The 20293-nt window shown below is 39.0% G+C and overlaps 2 protein-coding genes across 6 annotated transcripts in view; one reads left to right on the top strand and one right to left on the bottom strand.

Annotated features, from left to right (window-relative positions):
- Nucleotides 1–1386, bottom strand: part of LOC117300808 (gamma-aminobutyric acid type B receptor subunit 1-like) — a 40965-nt gene extending 39579 nt beyond the window's left edge. For both annotated transcript variants that reach the window (XM_033784633.1, XM_033784636.1), the window contains exon 1: nt 594–1386. In XM_033784633.1, coding sequence (XP_033640524.1) covers nt 594–857 — 264 coding nt within the window. In that variant the 5' untranslated portion in view covers nt 858–1386. The remainder of the gene's footprint in view (nt 1–593) is intronic.
- LOC117300807 overlaps nt 1–20293 on the top strand; it is a 91825-nt gene that overhangs the window by 35747 nt on the left and 35785 nt on the right. For 2 of the 4 annotated variants that reach the window (XM_033784632.1, XM_033784629.1), the window contains exons 3-4: nt 12550–12771; nt 18426–18576. The gene's annotated coding sequence lies outside the window, so the exon portion shown is untranslated. Of the gene's footprint in view, nt 1–4117; nt 4275–12549; nt 12772–15212; nt 15289–18425; nt 18577–20293 lie in introns of those variants that run through there. The other 2 variants (XM_033784630.1, XM_033784631.1) reach the window with 2 other exon arrangements.

Below are 20293 nucleotides of genomic sequence, written 5' to 3'. Positions count from 1 at the left end.
AACAGAGGTGCAACTAATGAGAGAAAGAGAGAGAATATGTTGGATTGGACATTTTCAATCGAAATTGATGGGCTGATTTTGGCTTGACTATAGCCTCTAGCAGCAGATTAAAGGAGTATTGACGCGAGACGTTTTTGCATTACGGCCCCCTAAGCATTACTCAAGCCATCCACAACTCTTTGTGAAAATATGCAGCGCCGGTAGGGTGCAAACGTTGCTAGTTTAAACACCAACAGCCCCTCGCATACTAATTTACTCATCGGTGATGAGAAGCAATAAATGTGCCACAACCGGGACTCGAACCCACTCGAATGGATATGATGACGAATGACGAAATCAAGACGCCTAAAATAAGCCTTAAATCCCACTTAAAGGCATACCAGCAAGTCGGGTGATCTTTTGGGAGCAGAACGTATAAGTTGAGTAAAGACCAATTGGAGGTCTGTACTGTACCATCAACTTATATTGACCTAAATAATTATGGGAAACACACACAAACTATTTCTGGTTTACATGTATATTGTTGATTTCGGATAGACGGTAAAGAGAAGGAAAACTAAGACATTCCTATCGAACTCTAAAGTTACACTTACCTCCGTGTTATCTCCCGGAGTCTGTGGCAGCATCACCAGCCGATACCCGGGTAAGATGCTCGGGTTGGAGTTGACATGCTTGAGCCCAATCTCCACCGCCGGTCTTTGGCCCTGGCCCCCTGGCCACGAACCCGTCATGGGGAACAGTCCCAGAATGTACATGTCGGTGGTGTTGTCGGTGGTGGTATCAGCGCTTGAAGTAGTGAGTCCGAGCAGCAGGAGGGCAATATGGAACAGTGTTCCCGTCAAGAAGATCATCTTCATCTTTATTCCAATCTACAACAATGTTACTGTTGTTTCCAAAGATTGAACAAGACTAGTCAATATATTAGGTGACTTTTACAATCTTTGATTTCGTAGATACAGCTCTATTTTTGGAGGTAGAATGTTTACTACTTCACCATTATTGAAGACAATTTGAAGATGCGGCCTACTGTTGTTCTAAAGATAAATTGAACAAGACTATAGTCGATAGTGTGTGACTTTTACAATAATTGATTTCGTAGAATCGTGGAGGTAGAATGGTCGACTTTCACCGTGAACCTGTGATGAAGAATAAATTAAGGATGCTGACTAACTGTTGTTCTAATATTGAACAAGACTAGTCAATATTTAGTGACTTTTACGATCTTTGATTTCGTAGGTCAGGTCTGAGAGTAGAATGGTCGACTACTTCACTGTGAGCTTGAATACTAATTCTAAAGATGCGGCAGTTGTTTTAAAGATGATATTGAACAGTATTAGTCAATGTGTGACTACTTCACTGACTCTTCACCAATGTAGTTAAAACGAACGTGATCGACCACCAGGGCAAACTATACTCCACCACGAGTTGAAGAACCATTTGAAGATGCGGTTTGAAACCCGACGATGCGCGCGCGGTGCGTGCGATGTAAATGAAGTCTGTCACTCACACGGAAGAGCTCGATAGCAACAGTCTCTGAGCTTGCCACCCGATCAGTATAACATTTTGAAACGTAGAGGACGACTGTGATAATGAGAAAGTGTGAGGGGTTTTGTACACAGAGAATCCTCACTGTGCCACTTACATTTTTTAAAGACAGTGGACACTATAATAATAATAATAAATAATAATATTTAAAATTTATATTGGTAATTACTCAAAATAATTATTATCATAAAACCTTTCTTGATTACGAGTAATGGGGAGAGGTTGATTGTATAAAACATTGTGAGAAACAGCTCCCTCTGAAGTAACGTAGTTTCCGAGAAAGAAGTAACTTTTCACGAATTTGATTTCGAGACCTCAGATTTAGAATTTGAGGTCTCAAAATCAAGCTTCTGAAAGCACACAACTTCGTGTGACCATGGTGCGACAAGGGTGTTTTTCTCTTTCATTAATATCTCGCAACTTCGACGACCGATTGAGCTCAAATTTACACAGGTGTGTTATTTTATGCATGTGTTAAGATACACCAGCTGTGAAGGCTATAGTCTTTGACAATTATCAATAGTGTCCAGTGTCTTTAAAGGCACTGGACACTATTAGAATACTCAACATAATTGTTAGCATTACTTGGTAACGAGCATTGGGAAGCTGTAACGTTGTAACAAACGGCTCCTCTGAAGAACGTAGTTTTCAAGAAAGAGGTAAATTTATTACTCAGGCCTCAAGTCTTTTAATATATATATATATATTTTTAGACATCTGAATGCACACAAACATTTTTGCAACAAGGGTCTTTTCGTTGTGCACAGTCTTTGGATATCAATCAAATCAATGAAGATTGTGTTCTTACAAACAAAAGTGCAAACGTTTGACAATGCTCTTAGCCTACTTCCAATTAGTCATCGTGCATTTTACGGTGATCCCATAAAAAGGGGTTTATATTCTGAAAAGTTTCTTCAAACGCGAAATATATATACAGCACGTAGGCACTACATTGACGACGACACTGCTGACAGTGACTTTCATTTCACTGGCATACCCCTTACTTGTAGATTGATTGGTGACTGGTTTTTGGATTTAAAGTGCAATCGAAATAAATGTACTGGCCTGTGCCCAATTTCATAGAGCTGCTAGGCACAAAAAGTTGCTTAGCGTGAAATGTCTTCCTTGATAAAAACAGGATTACCAACCAAATTTCTACGTGATTTTCAGGATAAGCAAACAGTATAGCTGAATACCAGTATATGCAACAAATGGAAATTTGGTTAGTAAACCTGTTGTTATCAATGAAGAAATTTCATGCTAAGCAATTTTTTTTGCTTAGCAGCTCTATGAAATTTGGCCCTGTTCGTAGTGGAACCTGTCGGGTAGATTTTTGTTTTTGAACTCAAATGCCGAATTAAAGACTGTCTGCAAGGTTTATGAAGGTAGGCCTACTTTAATTTAAAAGATTTGCACTGAGCATCAAATAAAAAAAACTGTATCAAAACTAAGGGAATGACTCACACGTTTGGTTCGTAATTTGAAAATTTGTTTTTAAAAAGTGTGCGAGATATAGCCGAAAATCCAGAGCGAAATCCAGAGGAAGGAATAACTCGTACATGGATTACACACACTGAGAAACGTTTCTGACAGACACGTTTCTCATAATTTTCTCATAATCAAAGGTCTACTTTAAAGACACTGGACACTATTGGTAATTGTCAAAGACCAGTCTTCTCACTTGCTGTATCTCAACATATGCATAAAATAACAAACCTGTGAATATTTGAGCTCAATCGGTCATCGAATTTGCGAGATAATAATGAAAGAACAAACACTCTTGTCACACGAAATTGTGTGCTTTCAGGTGCTTGATTTCGAGACCACAAATTATAATTCTGCGGTCTCGAAATCATTCGTGGAAAATTACTTCTTTCTCGAAAACTACTCCACTTCAGAGGGAGCCGTTCCTCACAATGTTTTATCTACCAACCTCTCCCTCTATTACTCGTTACCACTCTCTAATTGCAAAATAGTGAAAAGGCACTCTTTGAAGAGCCGTTTGAGGGACAACTCTTTTTCGAGTGGTCTTCCACTCTTTTTGAAGTTTGCATCTTTTGAGTGATTTTTCACTCTGTCCTGGAGTAAAACCGGTTTAAAAGAGTGAAATAACCACCACTCTCTTTAAAGACCCATGTCGAAATGTAAAGAGTGGTGTTTTTTCACTCTTTTCAGAGAGCAAGTAATGTTTTACGCAAAAAATTATTTTGAGTAATTACCAAACGTACTTGTATACCTGTAAACTATAATGGTGTTTTATAAAGGTTTGCCTAGATTTACAGGTATTAAATAAAATCTCATTTTTTATTTGTTTATAATGAAAGACATTCCAGAATGACACTAAATGTCCCATCTTCTGCACAACGAACTGGACCCGTTCGCAACGAGAAACGCCCCTCTACTTGTTGTGAAGCAGACGATAACAACATCCGGTTTGCTGTTGTGACTCGTGGGGCCATGGCCCAATCAAATTGACTTGTTAAGTGGAGCGATTTCTGTTGATAAACACGCGCATATAGCCCACGTGTGTGTAGAGCCACAGAGTCATTGCAAGGTCACACAATAAACCATGTCAATAAAGCCTGTCACCATTGAGCGATAAACTACGGTCACGCCGAAAAGGAACCAAGAAATTACAGTTATTAAGCACAGTGGTGAACGTTCGAAACTGTCCGAACGTTGACAACAATTACAGTTATATGCAAGCTTGGTGGACTTTGGTTAAGAGAGTGAGTATTCCGTTTAAAAAGTGTTTGCCGTTTGTATTTTTTAGTAGGTAGCAAGTCTGACACCTGACTGAATTTATCATGTTTAATTTAGTCACAGTGCGCAAGCAGCACTACTATACTAGTATTGGCAATGTACAAATTGTAATTGTTATGTGCTATAGTACGATCGTTTATGCAGCAAAGTAGTCAGGTAGTGTGTTTCTTCTCCATGTACCTCCATGTTAACTTAACAATAACATATCGTTGTAAAATCAGTGCCCAGATTTCAAGTTGAACTTCAACCAGTCCATGGATTAAATGTTCACTGAAATACAACCATGTGGAGCTCTTTCAAAAATGTAGGAAAAGTTTCCGTATGGCGCCACCACTTTTTCATTCGATATGAAATAATATAGGAACTTATTTACCTGATTGATATATCCCTTTTTGTAAAAATGAGTGAAAAAGTGGTGGCGCCATACGGAAAGTTATCCAAAATGTAGGCCTAGTAATTGTAGCAGTTGCGATAACGTAACCCTCCTGCCGACGTTATCGCAACCAAGTAAGTAGTGGTACAGTCCTAGAGTTAAATATATGAACTAGACATACATGCTAGAGGGCGGCGAGTGATGTTTCGTGCACAAACGCCACGGGACCGCAAGATGACAAGCGCGTCATTCTGCACGCGCGTTGAATATGAAATAAACATTTGATTTTTTTTTTATTGAACGCTCACGCGATGCTGTTTGTTCAACTTACAAAATGGCCGCACAAACACACGCTGTGAGATGCCAGTTTTGTCAACTTAGAAAATGGCCGCCTGCGCGCATGCCGGAGCGCGTATATAGGCCAGTGCGCCCTCTAGTTCTTATATAACTCTATGGGTACAGTACACTATAGTACTACTTAGTTACAGTACACTGACGTTACTCTAGTACTACTTCTTACAGTATACGTACCGTACTACTTCACTTGCGATTACGTAACCCTCCTGCCGCACCCTCCTGCCGACGGCGGCAGAAGGGTTACGTTATTGCAACTATACATACTAGTTTATAACACCCCTTGCAAGTATTCTGCCTGCTCGTTGGTTTAGAGCGCGTCACATGACATGTCTTAGTTTTGCTAGACGACGGCCGTGTGATAGTGCGTCGGTTTGCCATGCGCTAGTCTGAAGACTAGCACACGGCGCCGTGCGCTAGTCCGACAGACTAGCACACGGCGTGCAGTACCCAGACGTCCGTTGCGTGTACGAGGATGATAAATTAATAGTCTGTAACCATTTCGGACTGCACTACACTACATTGAACACAGTAAGTAAAAGTGTTTGCAATCTGTATTCGCGTCGTCCGTGGATTGTAGCATTCAGGTCTGTAACTTAATAATAATAGTACAGTATTTAGAAATGTTTGGGGTGTTATAAAACAAATATTGACTGCTTTTACTCGTGCAATGGTTAAAAACTATGACTCCCTCGGTGATCCCCACAGCGTTCTATTTTCCCTCGGCTTCGCCTCGGGAAAATAGAATGCTCCGGGGATCACCTCGGGATTCATAGTTTTAACCATTGCACTCGAAGCAGTCAATATTTGTATAATAGTGCTAGTTCATATGAGCAGGGTTCTCCCTACTCCTAGAACTAGTATGAGGTTCGTTCCGCTGTCATTTGTGGAGACGATAGCGGAACGAACCCTTATAATACTGTGGAAGCGTCGTGGCCAAGCGGTTAGGCGCCTTGTCAAAACGTCCCGGGCGTTCCTCCGCTGACAGTCTGCGGACTGGACAGCAAATACCGCCGTTGCTAAGGACCTCGGACAGTCCGCGGAAGAACGGCCATGTGCGTTGAAGCGCGGCGAAGTTAATGAGCTATCCTTGCCGGGCGCTATTGTTAGTATAACAATAAGTTCATGAATAAACAAGTTGTATTTTCAGGTCACGAATATCAGCGGCTTGGACGCGGACCGGCCGTGCTCTTCCAGAACAATACATTTTCTACTCGCGAATACCATCCTCCTGGAAGCGGACAGGCCGCACCGACAAGACAATTACACCATCCAGTGCATGTGATAATCAGGGAACGATTTCGCCTGTATCACATCGCAATTTGTGATGCAATTTTGATGATTTGCTATGCAATTGTAAAAAGTGCATCGCAAATGTTTGATCCAATTTGCGAAGCATAATTTGCAACATTTATGCTTGATACAAAAATATCGATTTTTAACTTGAAACCATTCACATTATTAATCAATATTTTCCCGCAAGAAAAACGATGCTAAATTAATAAGAAATCACCCCCGCCGCGACTACTAAACGTTTTCTTCCATGATGTTGAATACAATATGCTGCTCTGGCAGTAGGGCAAAATCGACCAATGAAAACATTCGTTACGCGCTTTATTGAAATTCAACAGCCAATAGAAACACCGGTCTCTGAAACTGTGGCTTCCTCCCCCCTCAGACATTGGACAAACCAGACTATCTGGTTGTTTTGACATGGAGACACACTCGCACAGGTGTGTATATTTGTTCATTGGTGACGGTGACTTGGGATTTTATAAATAAGAAACTAATGTTTTCCGCTTGGAAAGTAAGAACGAACAGTTAAAATTGTCCCCTGGATACTCTGACCCACTTGGAACGGAGTTTGCACGTAGCCTGGAACTTTTGTCAGTCGAAGCCGGGAATAAAGACAACCATTTTTAAAATTCATGTTTTGGTTATGTAGGCCCAGCCAAGTCTTAAAAGTTACACATTGGAGGAAATGGATTTTAGTTACACATCCACCCTTACTTTGCTTTTTAATCTGCAAAGGTAAAACCATTGTTGACCACCTACGTTCCTCCGCGGTTCCGCCGGTCAGCTCATAAGCTGGACCTTACAATGGCCGACCGGTAGCTCCGCGGAGCTCCCGGAATATTCATGTTTATTGACATGTAAATGAGCCGTCGTGGCCGTGGACATGCCCGGTTGCTACGGGTTCTTTTGTTACAAAAATCCGCGGACTCACGCAGAATGCACGCGGAATGGAACGGCTTGGACGTTTTGACAAGGCGCCTTAAGAGCACCGCATTCAAACTCTGGTGTTTCTGATCAGAGTGTGGGTTCGAATCCCCAGCCATGACACTGTGTCCTTGAGCAAGACACCTTTACCATAGCTTCGTCCTTTCGGATGGGACGTAAAGCCATTGGTCCCATGTGTTGTGTAACTCATGTTAAAGAACCCAGTGCACTTATAGAAAAGAGAAGGGGTTTGCCTGATGTTCCTGGCTGTGGCTGCTGTATGCGCCGTAGCACCTTGTAAACCCTTATAAGGTGCTAACTAATCGGGTCTCAGAGTTCATCACTGCAATAACCTATGCTCCTGAAAGTTTGTATATAAATATACTCAGCGCCTTGAGTACCTTGTTTGGTAGATATGTGCGCTATATAAGACTTTGATATTATATTATATTACACTTAGGAGTTGGTCCTCAGGATTTGTCAGTTTGTCAAAACTGTGAGGGCATTTTTTGTATAGTTTCTTACTGTGCAATCTAGGGCGTTCATCTTAATAATTAAAACAAAAATTGTTTTGCCATTGATTGTGCGTTTATCAGCACGCAGGTGAGATTGCGCGCTTCGGCCCAATACGCTAGCTTACATGTACAAAAGAATCATAACAAACTACCAGGCATTTGACTGGTATTAAAATAAAACAATTTATTACACTCTTTTCCTGTTTCCCTATTTTGCCATATAATTTTCAGTTTTCTAAACCCTTTTTCGATAATTTGTTGTGAGCCGATAAGGACAGTTTTACAACAAAAAGTACTGGAGAAAGGGTCTAGCTGTAAGCAATTTAAAGTGCAAAAAAATGCCAAGAAAACTGAGTGTGAAAGTTTTTTAATAGGAAGGTAAAACTCTACATGGTAATGGGAAGTCATGTTTTTGAGGGTAATTAATTCTACATTTGTAGCAATTAATTGTTTTTGTAGGTGCAGTGCTATTGCTTTTAAAAGGCCTTTTGATACTGGAAAAAAAAAGCGTATTTAGTGTGCCCAGCAGAAGGGCCTAGAACAAATATTTTTGTAAGTATTTTTACTAATGCCCTGGGCATCACAGATGCCTAACATCCAAGATTAAGCCCAAACGGCATTAAAAATATTCCTGACCAAAACGTTTGTGGTCAGTTGTCAACATATAAATTTGATTATAATAACATTCTTTAATGCCCCAAATTTAATCTTTAGAAATATTTTTGACTTCCCCATTACATAGGCAAATTCATGTTGTTATCACTTTTATTATGTAAACAAACATTACATAACAAATTTTGTTGAGTCATGGGCTAAAACATTAGACCTGACTCGAAACAATGCAGATCACTTACACTAAATTGGTGTCTACATCTTGTAGTCCATGTTTAGAAAGGGTTTGTAAAATGTTCAGTGTTTGGGTTTCAATTGATGTAAAAGGGAATAAGAATGGGAAATAAGTCACATTTGAAAAGTTGTAACATTGTATCAGACACTTTTGTGACAAGTTCTGTCCACAATTGTATGTGTACATTTTTATTTTTAACTTAACAATTTCCCAATAATCAGTGAAGAACATTAAAGGGAAGGTACACTTTTGGTAGTTGTCAAAGACCAGTCCTTTCACTTGGTGTATCTCAACATATGCATAAAATAACAAACCTGTGAAAATTTGAGCTCAATTGGTCATCGGAGTTGGGAGGAAATGATGAAAGACAAAACACCCTTGTTGGACGAATTTGTGTGCTTTCAGATAGGAATAAAAGACTTCTAGCTGTGAGTCTTTTATTACTTTAGTGAGAAATTACCTCTATTTCAAAATCTATGCTACTTCAGAAGGAGCCGTTTCTCACAATGATTTATACTATTAATGCTTTTTACCGAATCAGTTTTTAAGTTAATATCTGTTTTGAGTAATTACCAAACTTGTACCTTCCCTTTAAAATAAATTATTTTAAGTTAATAACCCTATCCATTGCACCTGAGAACTGCAAAGCTGGCGCTGCAGATGTCACATCAATGTTGTCAAGCTCGAAACAGAACATTAACAGAAATTTGTTGCTGTAGTATACATAGTACTACAAATAAAAGTAGTTTCTTACATGTAATTATTTTACATGTAACTTGTTGTAATGCCATACTGTCATAAATTAGACCATCATTAGACAAGTGAGTCCATAAGTCAATCTTAAAGCCATTATACACTTTCGGCACAGAAAAATAAATACAAGTTCACAGATTTACAAATAACTTACAGTGTTTACAGAAGGTAGTGGTGAAATACTTCTCTTGAAATATTATTCCATGAAATGCTTTACTTTTCGAGAAAACACTTAAACAACTATCAATTCTCGTTGTCGAGAATTACGGACTTATTTTTAACACATGTCATGACACGGCGAAATGTGCGAAAACAAGGGTGGGTTTTCCCTATTATTTTCTCCCAACTCCGATGACTGATTGAGCCTAAATTTTCACAGGTTTGTTATTTTATATACAAGTTGTGATACATGAAGTGTGGGCCTTGGACAATACAGTTTACCGAAAGTGTACAATGGCTTTAAACCCTACCCACTGAACCTGAGAACTGTCAAGCTGGCGCTGCAGATGTTACCCCACATCGATGTTGGTAGCATGTAGTGAAACCCAGAACAGAACATTCAAATAAATTGTGGTCTGACATACACATACACATATTTTCTTAATTATTTTACAATTTTTTTGTGCACCACCCATGTCATAAATTAGACAAGTCAATGTCAACTTTCACGGCACTGTTGAATCGATGTTGGTAGCATGTAGTGAAGCCTAAAACAGAACATAAAAGAAATTAGCGTCTTACGTACAGGTACACACAAGTAGTTTCTTAAAATTGTGTTTTGTACTTGTAGGCCATACTGTCAAAAATTAGACCACAAGTGAGCTCATAAGTCAATCTTAAACCCTATCCACCGAACCTGAGAACTGTCAAGCTGGCGCTGTAGATGTTAGCCCCACATCCTGTTCCCTGTCCCAGGGCAACGGTGACTCATCTTGGAATCCTATAATCCAGATATAAAATAACTCTGCCTTATTTTTAAGAAAACTATTTTTGGCAGTCGCCTTTTTCTGACATTAATCGCGACTGAATATTTATCATGGGAAAATGTATAATCTAGTTTTAGTAGAGCTTGGGGAATGTGTTGTGTTCCATGGTTTCACTTAGGGTGCAAGTAGTTTTTCTCTCTGGTCAGAATTGAAGGAAATTGCCAAATTTTATAGAAACAACCAACAAGCACAGAAAGTACCCTTGTAAAAAGCAGTTTTGAGCACAGACAAGTTTGGCTTCTTGCTTTTAAAAATAGTTTATCAGCCAATGCAAAGCTCACATTGATACAACTGGTGACTCACTAAACCCATGCCTCTCTCATTGTTTTGCTTAGCAACTAAGCAGGTTTTCCTTTCCTTATTAGTACACAGCTTTAGTTGACTGCATTCAAACACCTTCTTCCTTACCAGTAGAGGTAATCATCTATGCTTAGGATAAAATATCAGCCAAAATGCAAAGTTCACATTGCTGCAACAGGTGCCTCACTCTTTGCTTGGAGGTCTTTCCTTTCCTTACCATTATTATACAGCCTTATAGTCAACCGCACGCAAATCCCCTCTTCCGTACCCTAGGCAACTTACTGTAAGAAGACTGCCCGTCATCTTTAATTTCCAAAGGTGACATTAATCGACCAAGATCACACTAAAAAAGACCACTCAAGCCTTAAGCTAAAAAAAAAAACATTTTAAAACTGTTCCCCCTCCATTAAGCCAAGCTTAAATTGAACAGAGAAAGAACGTTCCGACGGTGGTAATAAGTTTGCTATTATCCAAACATCCCAAATAGGAGACTCTGTGGGTGGGGTACAATCCTAGGTACCAAACACCTTCAGAATATCATGTGTTTACAAAGTAAGTGTTTGAGTTCCAGATCACACATTTAGGAAAGTAACATTGGGGGCCTGGCTAGTTATTAAACAATCTCATATGCCTCCAAACCGAACAGCTTTAGTTTATTTGGACATAAAAATCTCTTACTGCTCATCAACTTTTTTGTATGTCAGTGTGCATCCATGTATATAGGCCCTATATCCTGGACCTCCTACTCCTGTCTCCTATACAAACATAGAAATGAATTTCTATTTGAAGAGCAAAAGATTCACCCAGGAAAAAGTAATGTAAAATCAAAGACATTTCAGCTGGTAGTATGCTTCTGCTAAGTATATTTTGTGTGCTAAACAAATTTCTATCTAAGTGCAAATTTTGTAAATTGCTACAGTTTCAAAGTTGACCCTGTCCTAGATTAGTGACTGGTTGTTTGAAGCATGGAGGTTCTTCCTCCTTGGTTAAGCCCTTACTCTATGGTTAAGCTAAGACCTTTGAGGGGAGGGGTTAATTGGATGGTTTGATTATATCCAGGGGTCAATCGAGCTGGCATTTTGCCAAGCACAGATCAAACTTTCTGAGCAAGAAACTGTTGCATTGCTTGAGAGTAAAAAAAATTCTGATAACTTCTCGGTAGTAATGACAAAACAAGTAAGGTACAAAAAATGGTTAATAGTTTGTTATTGTGTTTGATCTGCTGAGTGTTTCATAATTTTGTAGAAGTTCCTGAACATAATTTTGTCATTTACATTTATAAGGTAAACGCCTGTAGGCCTTTAATGCAGATACATCACATTATATCTGCACTGGGGTGTGTATGAAGCACTTGCCTGGAATTACTCTGTTGGCCTTGTCTTGGCCTTGGTGCCCCTCCAAAAGTATCCCATACATGTAGATGCTAAGATTTTCCACTGAAAGTGCCCTTAACAAAGTGAAAAATTAATGGCCTTGCCCTTCCTTTCAAAGTTTTGTGGACTAATGAAGTTATACCTTATATTGTTGCGGACTAATGAAGTGTTTAGGGGAGGGGATAAAGCAGGATACAGTTCTGGAGTAATGAAGCCCTTGTGGGAGGGGGAGGGCGGGTTTCGGGACACTAGGATGAGAAGTTTGACAGGGGTTGGTCAATCGCCCTTCAGCGGCTGCTTCTTATCTGCCTTCTCTTGATTAGCCAATGACTGATGGTAGAGTGTGAATGATACTGGCTTCCTCTATTACGCTATCGCGTTACATGCTGTATTGGCAGGGTCAAGGATATCCCATAATCATTACATAGTACCGTTATGGCAACAGGATTCTCCAGGTTAGTCATCATAGCAGCAGTGATTAATCGTGAAGTTTTGTTTCTTTTCTTTCTTTGCTGCGAAGGGTTGGATGCACGGTGGAGTGGAACTTGAATCGTGGACCTTGGATCGTGGGGGACTTGGGGGATTGTTTACGGGCGGAGTGAAACGTAGCATCTCTTGATTATTACTGGAGAGTGGTGCGGGACAATCTGGAATTTGGGGATTTATATATCGCCTGGTGTCGTCTTTCTTTCAAATCAGACAGAGTGGTGATTTGTCCGGCTAGCTGCTACCATGGTTACAGGTAGGTTGTTACACTTCTTTGAAGTGAGATGAAACTGTGTGCAATGACGTCTTGTTCAATGGGGGTAACGTAGTATTAGTGTATGGGTTTGTACATTTGCAGAACTGTAAACAGTTTCCTTTGTATTGCAAATGACACTACCAAACATCAGTCTATTATGAATCAATAATGACATTCAGTGGAGCGTGCACAACTTGACAGTCTAAATATTGCTATGCAGAGTTGCTGGGCAAATCATTCTCTGTGAAGCTACATGTACATAGTACATGCGGCTATTAAATTAAAATGGCAATCAATTTTAGGAAAACAATTTAATACAAAGTGCAAGTGAGATGAATGGGTGTGCAAAGACATCTTGTTTCTATGGAGTAGAATGCATGCATGGGGTTCTACTTACATAGTGCAAACAGTTTCCTTTGTATAGCAAATTGCTACACAAAACATGTGCACAACTTGACAGTCTAAATATTTTGCTATGCAGAGTTGCTGGGCAAAATCATTCTGTTAAACCATATATGCGGTTATTAAATTAAAATGTCAATCAATGTTGGAGGAAAATTAATTATCAAACCTAGTATAGTGATACTTTTTCCCAATGAAAACCAGAAGCATTACTCAACCACCATTAGTCAAGTCCACCAATTTAGAAAAATCCCAATATTAAGGAATTTTCAAATGAGGATGCGGTTAAGAACAGGGTATAAGGTTATTATAGTTTATAAATCAAGAGAAGAGCTTTGCTATTTACTCTTAATACTTTCATGCAACATTTATTTTCGTGATTATTTGGTTTTTTTTCTCTTTCAAATGATGACCCCCCCTCCTCTAAATAAACCCAATACAAAAGGTCATGTCACAATAGCACCATCAGGAGTCCTCTTTCACTGTATGGTCATGCAAGCATTGTTTTAAGAAAAATATTTTTCTGGATGGATTTATAGCTAGGGACCGGTCGCCTTGCTAAAGAGTTAACACATTGAGACGCTTATCATGCCTATAAATCCAGAACTTTATATTTGTTCTGTACAAATGTTTAGCATGTACTCTGAGGCATTGGTTATCGGATCTTTGAAATAATATAGGACCTGGAATCTGTATTAGTTAAAAGCTGCTTGAAACCGTTTGGAATTTAAGTGAACAGGCTTAAAAGAATTGCAACGGGTGGACGTGTTACCTTTAAGGTCGAAGACCAGTATTTTCACTTGGTGTATCCCAACACATGCATCAAATAACAAGCCTGTGAAAATTTGGGCTCAATTGGTCATTGAAGTTGCAAGAAAATATTGAAAGAAAAAACACCCTTGTTGTATATTTTTGTGTGCTTTATATTGCTTGATTGTTAGTTTATTGTTAGTATCAGATTCACAGTATATTTTTACATAAAAAAGAATATTGTCAGTTACTTCCTGTTCATAGGATTGCAATGTAACAGTGCACTTTGCATCATGCACCTTGTTTCAAACAAAAATTCTTGACAGTTCAAAAAGAACAAAATTTGATTTATCGTTTTGGTAAACGTATTAGGCAATCTGCAAACTTTGGATTTGGCGAAAAAGCAGCAACAAAAGAAAAACAAAGATAACTGACAATGATTGTAGGATTTCCAAAATGTAAATAAAATGCTTCCAAACATTATCCTAAAAATAGCTGTATAAAATGTTATTGAATAAAACTTGAAAAACAGCTCTTCGAAATAATGAAAAAGTTGTTCATATCCTCACTATATTAGATATAAACTCCATTGTGTGGAAACTGACTGAGTAAATTGTAAATAACTTTGGTTGAACAAAGAAACATTCACCAGAGCACTGACTTGAACCTCTGGATTAATGGACCGGTGCTTTAGCAACAGCTATACAAGTTGCCATAACGTTGATGGTTCCCCTATTTCGTCAACAATATCTTTGTTCGGGTTGCCAGTCAGAAGCCATTCAACCTGTAATCACACCCGAGTTTACGATACAACCTGGGAAGTGGCAGCCAGGGCATCACCTAATGGGGATGCAAATTTGGGTTTCACATATCAAGTAAAAAAAACCAAGGGTAACTTACTGGTGGTTAAATTTGTAAATTGACTAGAGTGGGACTTGAACATAAACCTCCAGATTAACAAGCCAGTGCTGTACCAACTGAACTATGTAGCTCTTTTGTTGGCAGTCTCCCTATTTGTATAAATTTTCCGGGTTGCATTCTCAGAGGACAACAAACGACCTGTGCACGTCATTATTACAAAGGTTTTTATAGTTTGGGCGTTGACCAAACAAAGTTGTGAACTTCCACCAACCTTGTGTTGTTTTTGTTCTTATCAAAACACTAACGGTACATTTGAATGTGGAGCTATTGTACCGCTCTCACAATAGAGGGTTCTGCACAGTTCAAAACATTGTGTCAGTAAAGTTTCGTCATACGGGTATTTCCATTACCTGACTAACTAATAACATTATAAACTTAGATCTACGTGTTGGGAAACTACACCTTTGCAGTGATTGTTCTGAGCTATCAGTTCTGTCTTTTCATGTAAGTTTTTTCTTTCTGACTTAGAGTTAGCATGACAACATACTCTGACCCAGTGCCAATGCTTGTATTATAAATGTCACTGTTTCCCCTAACTAAATATTTCCCCTGGAAGAACAAGGACTGAAGTTTAAATTAGTTTGTTGAGTAAAATCGAATCCGATTATGATGGATGTACTGATGTGAAGCACCTTCCACACAATCAACATGATCAATTTCCATGTCATTACAATTAGATAGTTGAAGTCAGACTTTGCAAACCTAGACACAATTAGTCATGATCATATAATCGTCACAATTTTTACAGAGTGACATACGCTGGTGGTCTACAGCCATTCCATGTTTGTAGAAAGTCATGTTTGAAGTTGATTTTTTTCAAACTGCTGTTTTAGAGACCAGTGGCTATTTTCTAAATATTAAGATAAAGCTGACTTCTTTATTTGTACAGGGGTCAATTTACTTATCAGTGCATTTGCTTAAAGACATTGGACACTGTTTGTAATTGTCAAAGACCAGTCAAATTTGAGCTTGATTGGTCGTCGGAGTTGCGAGATAACTACGAAAGAAAAAACACCCTTGTCACACGAAGTTGTGTGTTTTAGATGCTTGATTTCGAGACCTCAAATTCTAAACTTGAGGTCTCAAAATCAAATTCGTGGAAAATTACTTCTTTCTCTAAACTATGTCACTTCAGAGGGAGCCATTTCTCACAATGTTTTATACTATAACCTCTCCCCATTACTCGTTACCAAGTGAGGTTTTATGTTGATAATTATTTTGAGTAATTACCAATAGTGTCCACTGCCTTTAAAAGACCAATGGGAACAGAAACCTACCGCAACAATGCTGTAAATTGTTATGCAAACGTTGTGTAAAATAAGTCCTGGTGGGAATGCACGGTAGAATTACACCAAAGCCAGCCACGGTAACTTTCCGCGTGGCCAGGGAAGAAAAATCCAAGGGGAATACGGCTTTCCGCTTTCTACACAGGGCTGTTCACTTGGGTATTCCTGAAACAGTCTGTTAATCTGAACTCCTCAAAAGATTATGCAGAACTGACAATCAAAACAAATGGTCGCAAAGGTCGCTTATCATTCACATACATGTAGGCCTACATGTACTTAATATCAACCCTCCCAGGTACCCATTTAACTCCTGGGATCTCGAGTAGCAAATTTACAGTTGAGTGTCATGACTGGGATTTGAACCCACGCTCTGATGACTCAGTCATCGGAACTTGAGTTCGATACTGCTAAGACAGGAGTTACAGCATTTAATAAACCAGGCCTCGAAATAACTGACGGCAATGACGGCATATGCCGTCAATGCCCTGTGCCATTGCCGTGATGCCCTCGAAAATAACGACAATTCCAAGCAATATTGCCGTGCCCTTTTTATCCAACTGCCGTCGGTGGCCCTTTTGTAAAATTGTAAATGTCCGCTTGTATTGTATGTTTACACTTTTACAGTTGAGATCATCTTAGGAAAATTCACTTGAAAGCAAAACACAGACCTACAATGTACCACTCCGCGATCACAATTTATACAGCGCACGCAGCAGTCACATAGTTTCCAATAAAGGCTTGTAGTCTTTTTACTTTGCATTCTACAATAAAGGCAAGAAACATTGAACACTAGAGGGCTTTTCAGAAACTTTATTCAAATAAAGTAAAACACTAATTTGTTTAGGACAAGGGTGAACAAATATTAGTGAGGAAGATGAATACATAGTTTTTACACAACACACAGGACCAATGACTTTGTGTCCCATCCAAAGAACGGCGCAATAAGTGTCTGGCTAAAATGGACTCAAATTTCAAGACTGGGACTCGAACCCACACTTTGCTAATCAGAAATACCAGAGCTTGAGTTCAGTGTGCTTCACTCATTTTTGTGTAGTACATCCCTCTGGACTGTGTGAAGAGTGTGGATGTAAAACGGGTCAAAATACTGCTTTGAATATTACCCTCTTGAATGCTGTGACCCCTCTCAATAGACCTTTGTCACGCTGTCACCATCTTGGTCATGTTCCCTGTTTCCAATAACAGTAATGAATGCTAACATTCATGAATGCTAACATTCATTGTGCATGGCACCAGACTATTATTTCGTCCAGCTTCAGTTTGGTTACAATGAGTTGGCTTGGAGTAAAATCAAGATGACGACACCGTGATAAAGGTCTATTGGTGTGGACAAATTCAAGTACCTGTTCATGTTACATGTGCATACATGTAGGTGTGGTGTTGCAGAAAGCTGCCAACTGTACACTGATCCTTCAGAGAGCTCCCCGAAAATAAACCAATCCTTTCATTTTCTGATGAACAAATTTGGAAAATCTCTCATCAAATTGAAACTCTTTCTCTGCTGATCGTTGTACAAAATCTACACGATTGCAAAACGGAAAAGTTGGCAGATCTAGTGTAGACTGTGTAAGTCACTCTAGTTCAGGAATATCTAGTCTTGTTAATGTTTGCCACATCTTAAATCATTGATCGTGGGAAACGAAGATTCCCTCCCCAACTATTTTGGAAGGTGCAGGACATGCACTATACATTAGAGAGGATTTTTAAACTCGAGGTGCCCTGTAAATTGTAAGCGTACAACCATTAACAAAAACAAAAAACATTTCTTCAAAAATTTGTATATTTAAATTTTGTGTACCGTCTCTTTAAAGACACTAGACACTATTGGTAATTGTAAAAGACCAGTCTTCTCACTTGGTGTATCTCAACATATGCATAAAGTAACAAACCTGTGAAAATTTGAGCTCAATTGATCGTCAAAGTTGCGAGATAATAATGAAAGAAAAAACACCCTTGTCACACGAAGATGTGTGCTTTCAGATGCTTGATTTCAAGACCTCAAATTCTAAATCTGAGGTCTCGAAATCAACTTTGTGGAAAACTACTTCTTTCTCAAAAACTATGTCACTTCAGAGGGAGCTGTTTCTTACAGTGTTTTATACCATCAACCTCTCCCCATTACTCGTTACCAAGTATTAGAATTTTTGGAGTAACCACTGCCACTGCCTTTAAGGTGACTGTATCCAATACCTTAATGTTATTAGGAAATCAATTGGAATTCACAATTCATGCTCTTTTGTGAACCACTTCATGTTCTGATTTTTTTTTCCTCGGCAGGGAGTTACATCCTGCAATGAGGAAGTGGTTTATAAGGATGACAAATTGACTCCAACTTTGTGAAACTCTTGCCGTCTGCTCAAGACAACTGTCGTCCTGCCAGAATCAGGAGGATACATTTTAGACTGACTCGAAGACAGTTAAGTGAAAGGTAAGCTAGTCAGTTCAGGACCCAATTTCATTGAGCTGCTTAAGCACCTAAAGTAGCTAAGCACAACAATTTGTGCTTACCAGATTAAAGACAGTGGATACTATTGGTAATTGTCAAAGACCAGCCTTCCAACTTGGTGTATCTCAACATATGCAAAAAATAACAAACCTGTGAAAATTTGAGCTAAATTGGTTGTCGAAGTTGCGAGATATGAATGAAAAAATAATCACCATTGTCAAACGAAGTTGTGTGCTTTCAGATGCTTGATTTCGAGATCCAAATTCTAAACTTGAGGTCTTGACATCAAATTCGTGGAAAAATACTTCTTTCTTGAAAACTACGTCACTTCAGAGGGAGCCATTTCTCACAATGTTTTATACTACCAACCTCTCCCCATTACTCTATACCAAGTGAGGTTTTATGCTGATAAATATTTTGAGTAAACACCAATAGTATCCACTGCCTTTAAGGTTGCCAGCCAAACCGCCATGTCACATGTATAATTTGTGACTGGTATCCTGCTCATTTCTGCTAACCCGAGAAATTCTTATTGACTATTTTCTGCTTAAGCAGCTCTTTGAACTTCGGCCTTTGGCCCAATATCATGGCTCTGCTTCGTAAGCAAAGAAGGAGGGAAGCAGGGAATTCTGTGCTTACGTCAACCGTATTTCATGATATTGTGATTTATTCTTGATGTTACTTACTGAATGAAAAAAGCAATATTGCCAAAGCTTAGTAAAAAGCACTGTTAACCTGATTCTAACCCCTTACTTTAATAATCAACTCAACCAATTTTAGTCAGGAATTTCCCATTCTCTCCACTCCGCTCTGAAAAGATTATTTTTCTCCGAATTGGCAGAATCGTTTTACTTAATTGAGAGAACCGCTGGCTCAAAGAAAGCATTAACCTAGCAAAGCCAATTGAACGAAGATTATGTTTGAAGCAGGAGGGATTTATTTTTCTCTTTTGAGAAAAAACCTCATGTATAATGTGAGTATCACAACCTTGGACTTGAGACACGGCCAACAAAAGGACAAAGATCTGGAATCAGGCGTTTACTCGGTTAGCCCCTCATCACAATGGCAAATTTTCAGCATTGATTAAAGCCAGTGGACACTTTCAGTAAACAGTATTGTTTATTGCAAAAAAAAGTCCTTGATTTGAGAAATGTGTTTGCTCACAAAGGGGAAATAAATGCAGGGTCTCCATTAGGCAACTCTAAATACTGGGGGTGCTCCACAAGGGAATTTGTGTATAAGTATTAGCATTCAGTGGGCACAAAAGATGTTCACTCCAATTACTTTGCTATGCACAATTGCTGGACGAAATCGTTCCCTGGTGTCAGATGTTCAGACTTGAGTAGCATTAGCTTGATTACATTAGACCTACATTCTGTATAAACAAAAGTTGAAAAAAAAAACAGTCGGTCCATCAAAGTAAAGTAATAATTGAGAAGAGATTCTTAATGTATCAGCAGCCTGTAGGGGCAATTTGTAATTTTTGTTTACCGCTTTTAACCCCCTGCACAAAATGTCACATGCAACTACCGTTTTCCCTGCTTGCCATTTTGGGAAATGACTGATGAAAATTAGGCCTACATGTATGTGGTGAACTTGTCACCTCAGCATGTGAATTGTGAACTGCAGCAGTGTCATGGCCGAGCGGTTAAGAGCACCGGATTCAAGCACTGGTGTTTGATCAGCAGGGTGTGGGTTC

This window comes from Asterias rubens, chromosome 16, assembly GCF_902459465.1.
Source record: "Asterias rubens chromosome 16, eAstRub1.3, whole genome shotgun sequence".
NCBI classification, from domain to species: Eukaryota; Metazoa; Echinodermata; class Asteroidea; order Forcipulatida; family Asteriidae; genus Asterias; species Asterias rubens.
The sequence above is the reverse complement of the archived record's forward strand: the minus strand, read 5'-3'. Positions and strand labels throughout refer to the sequence as shown.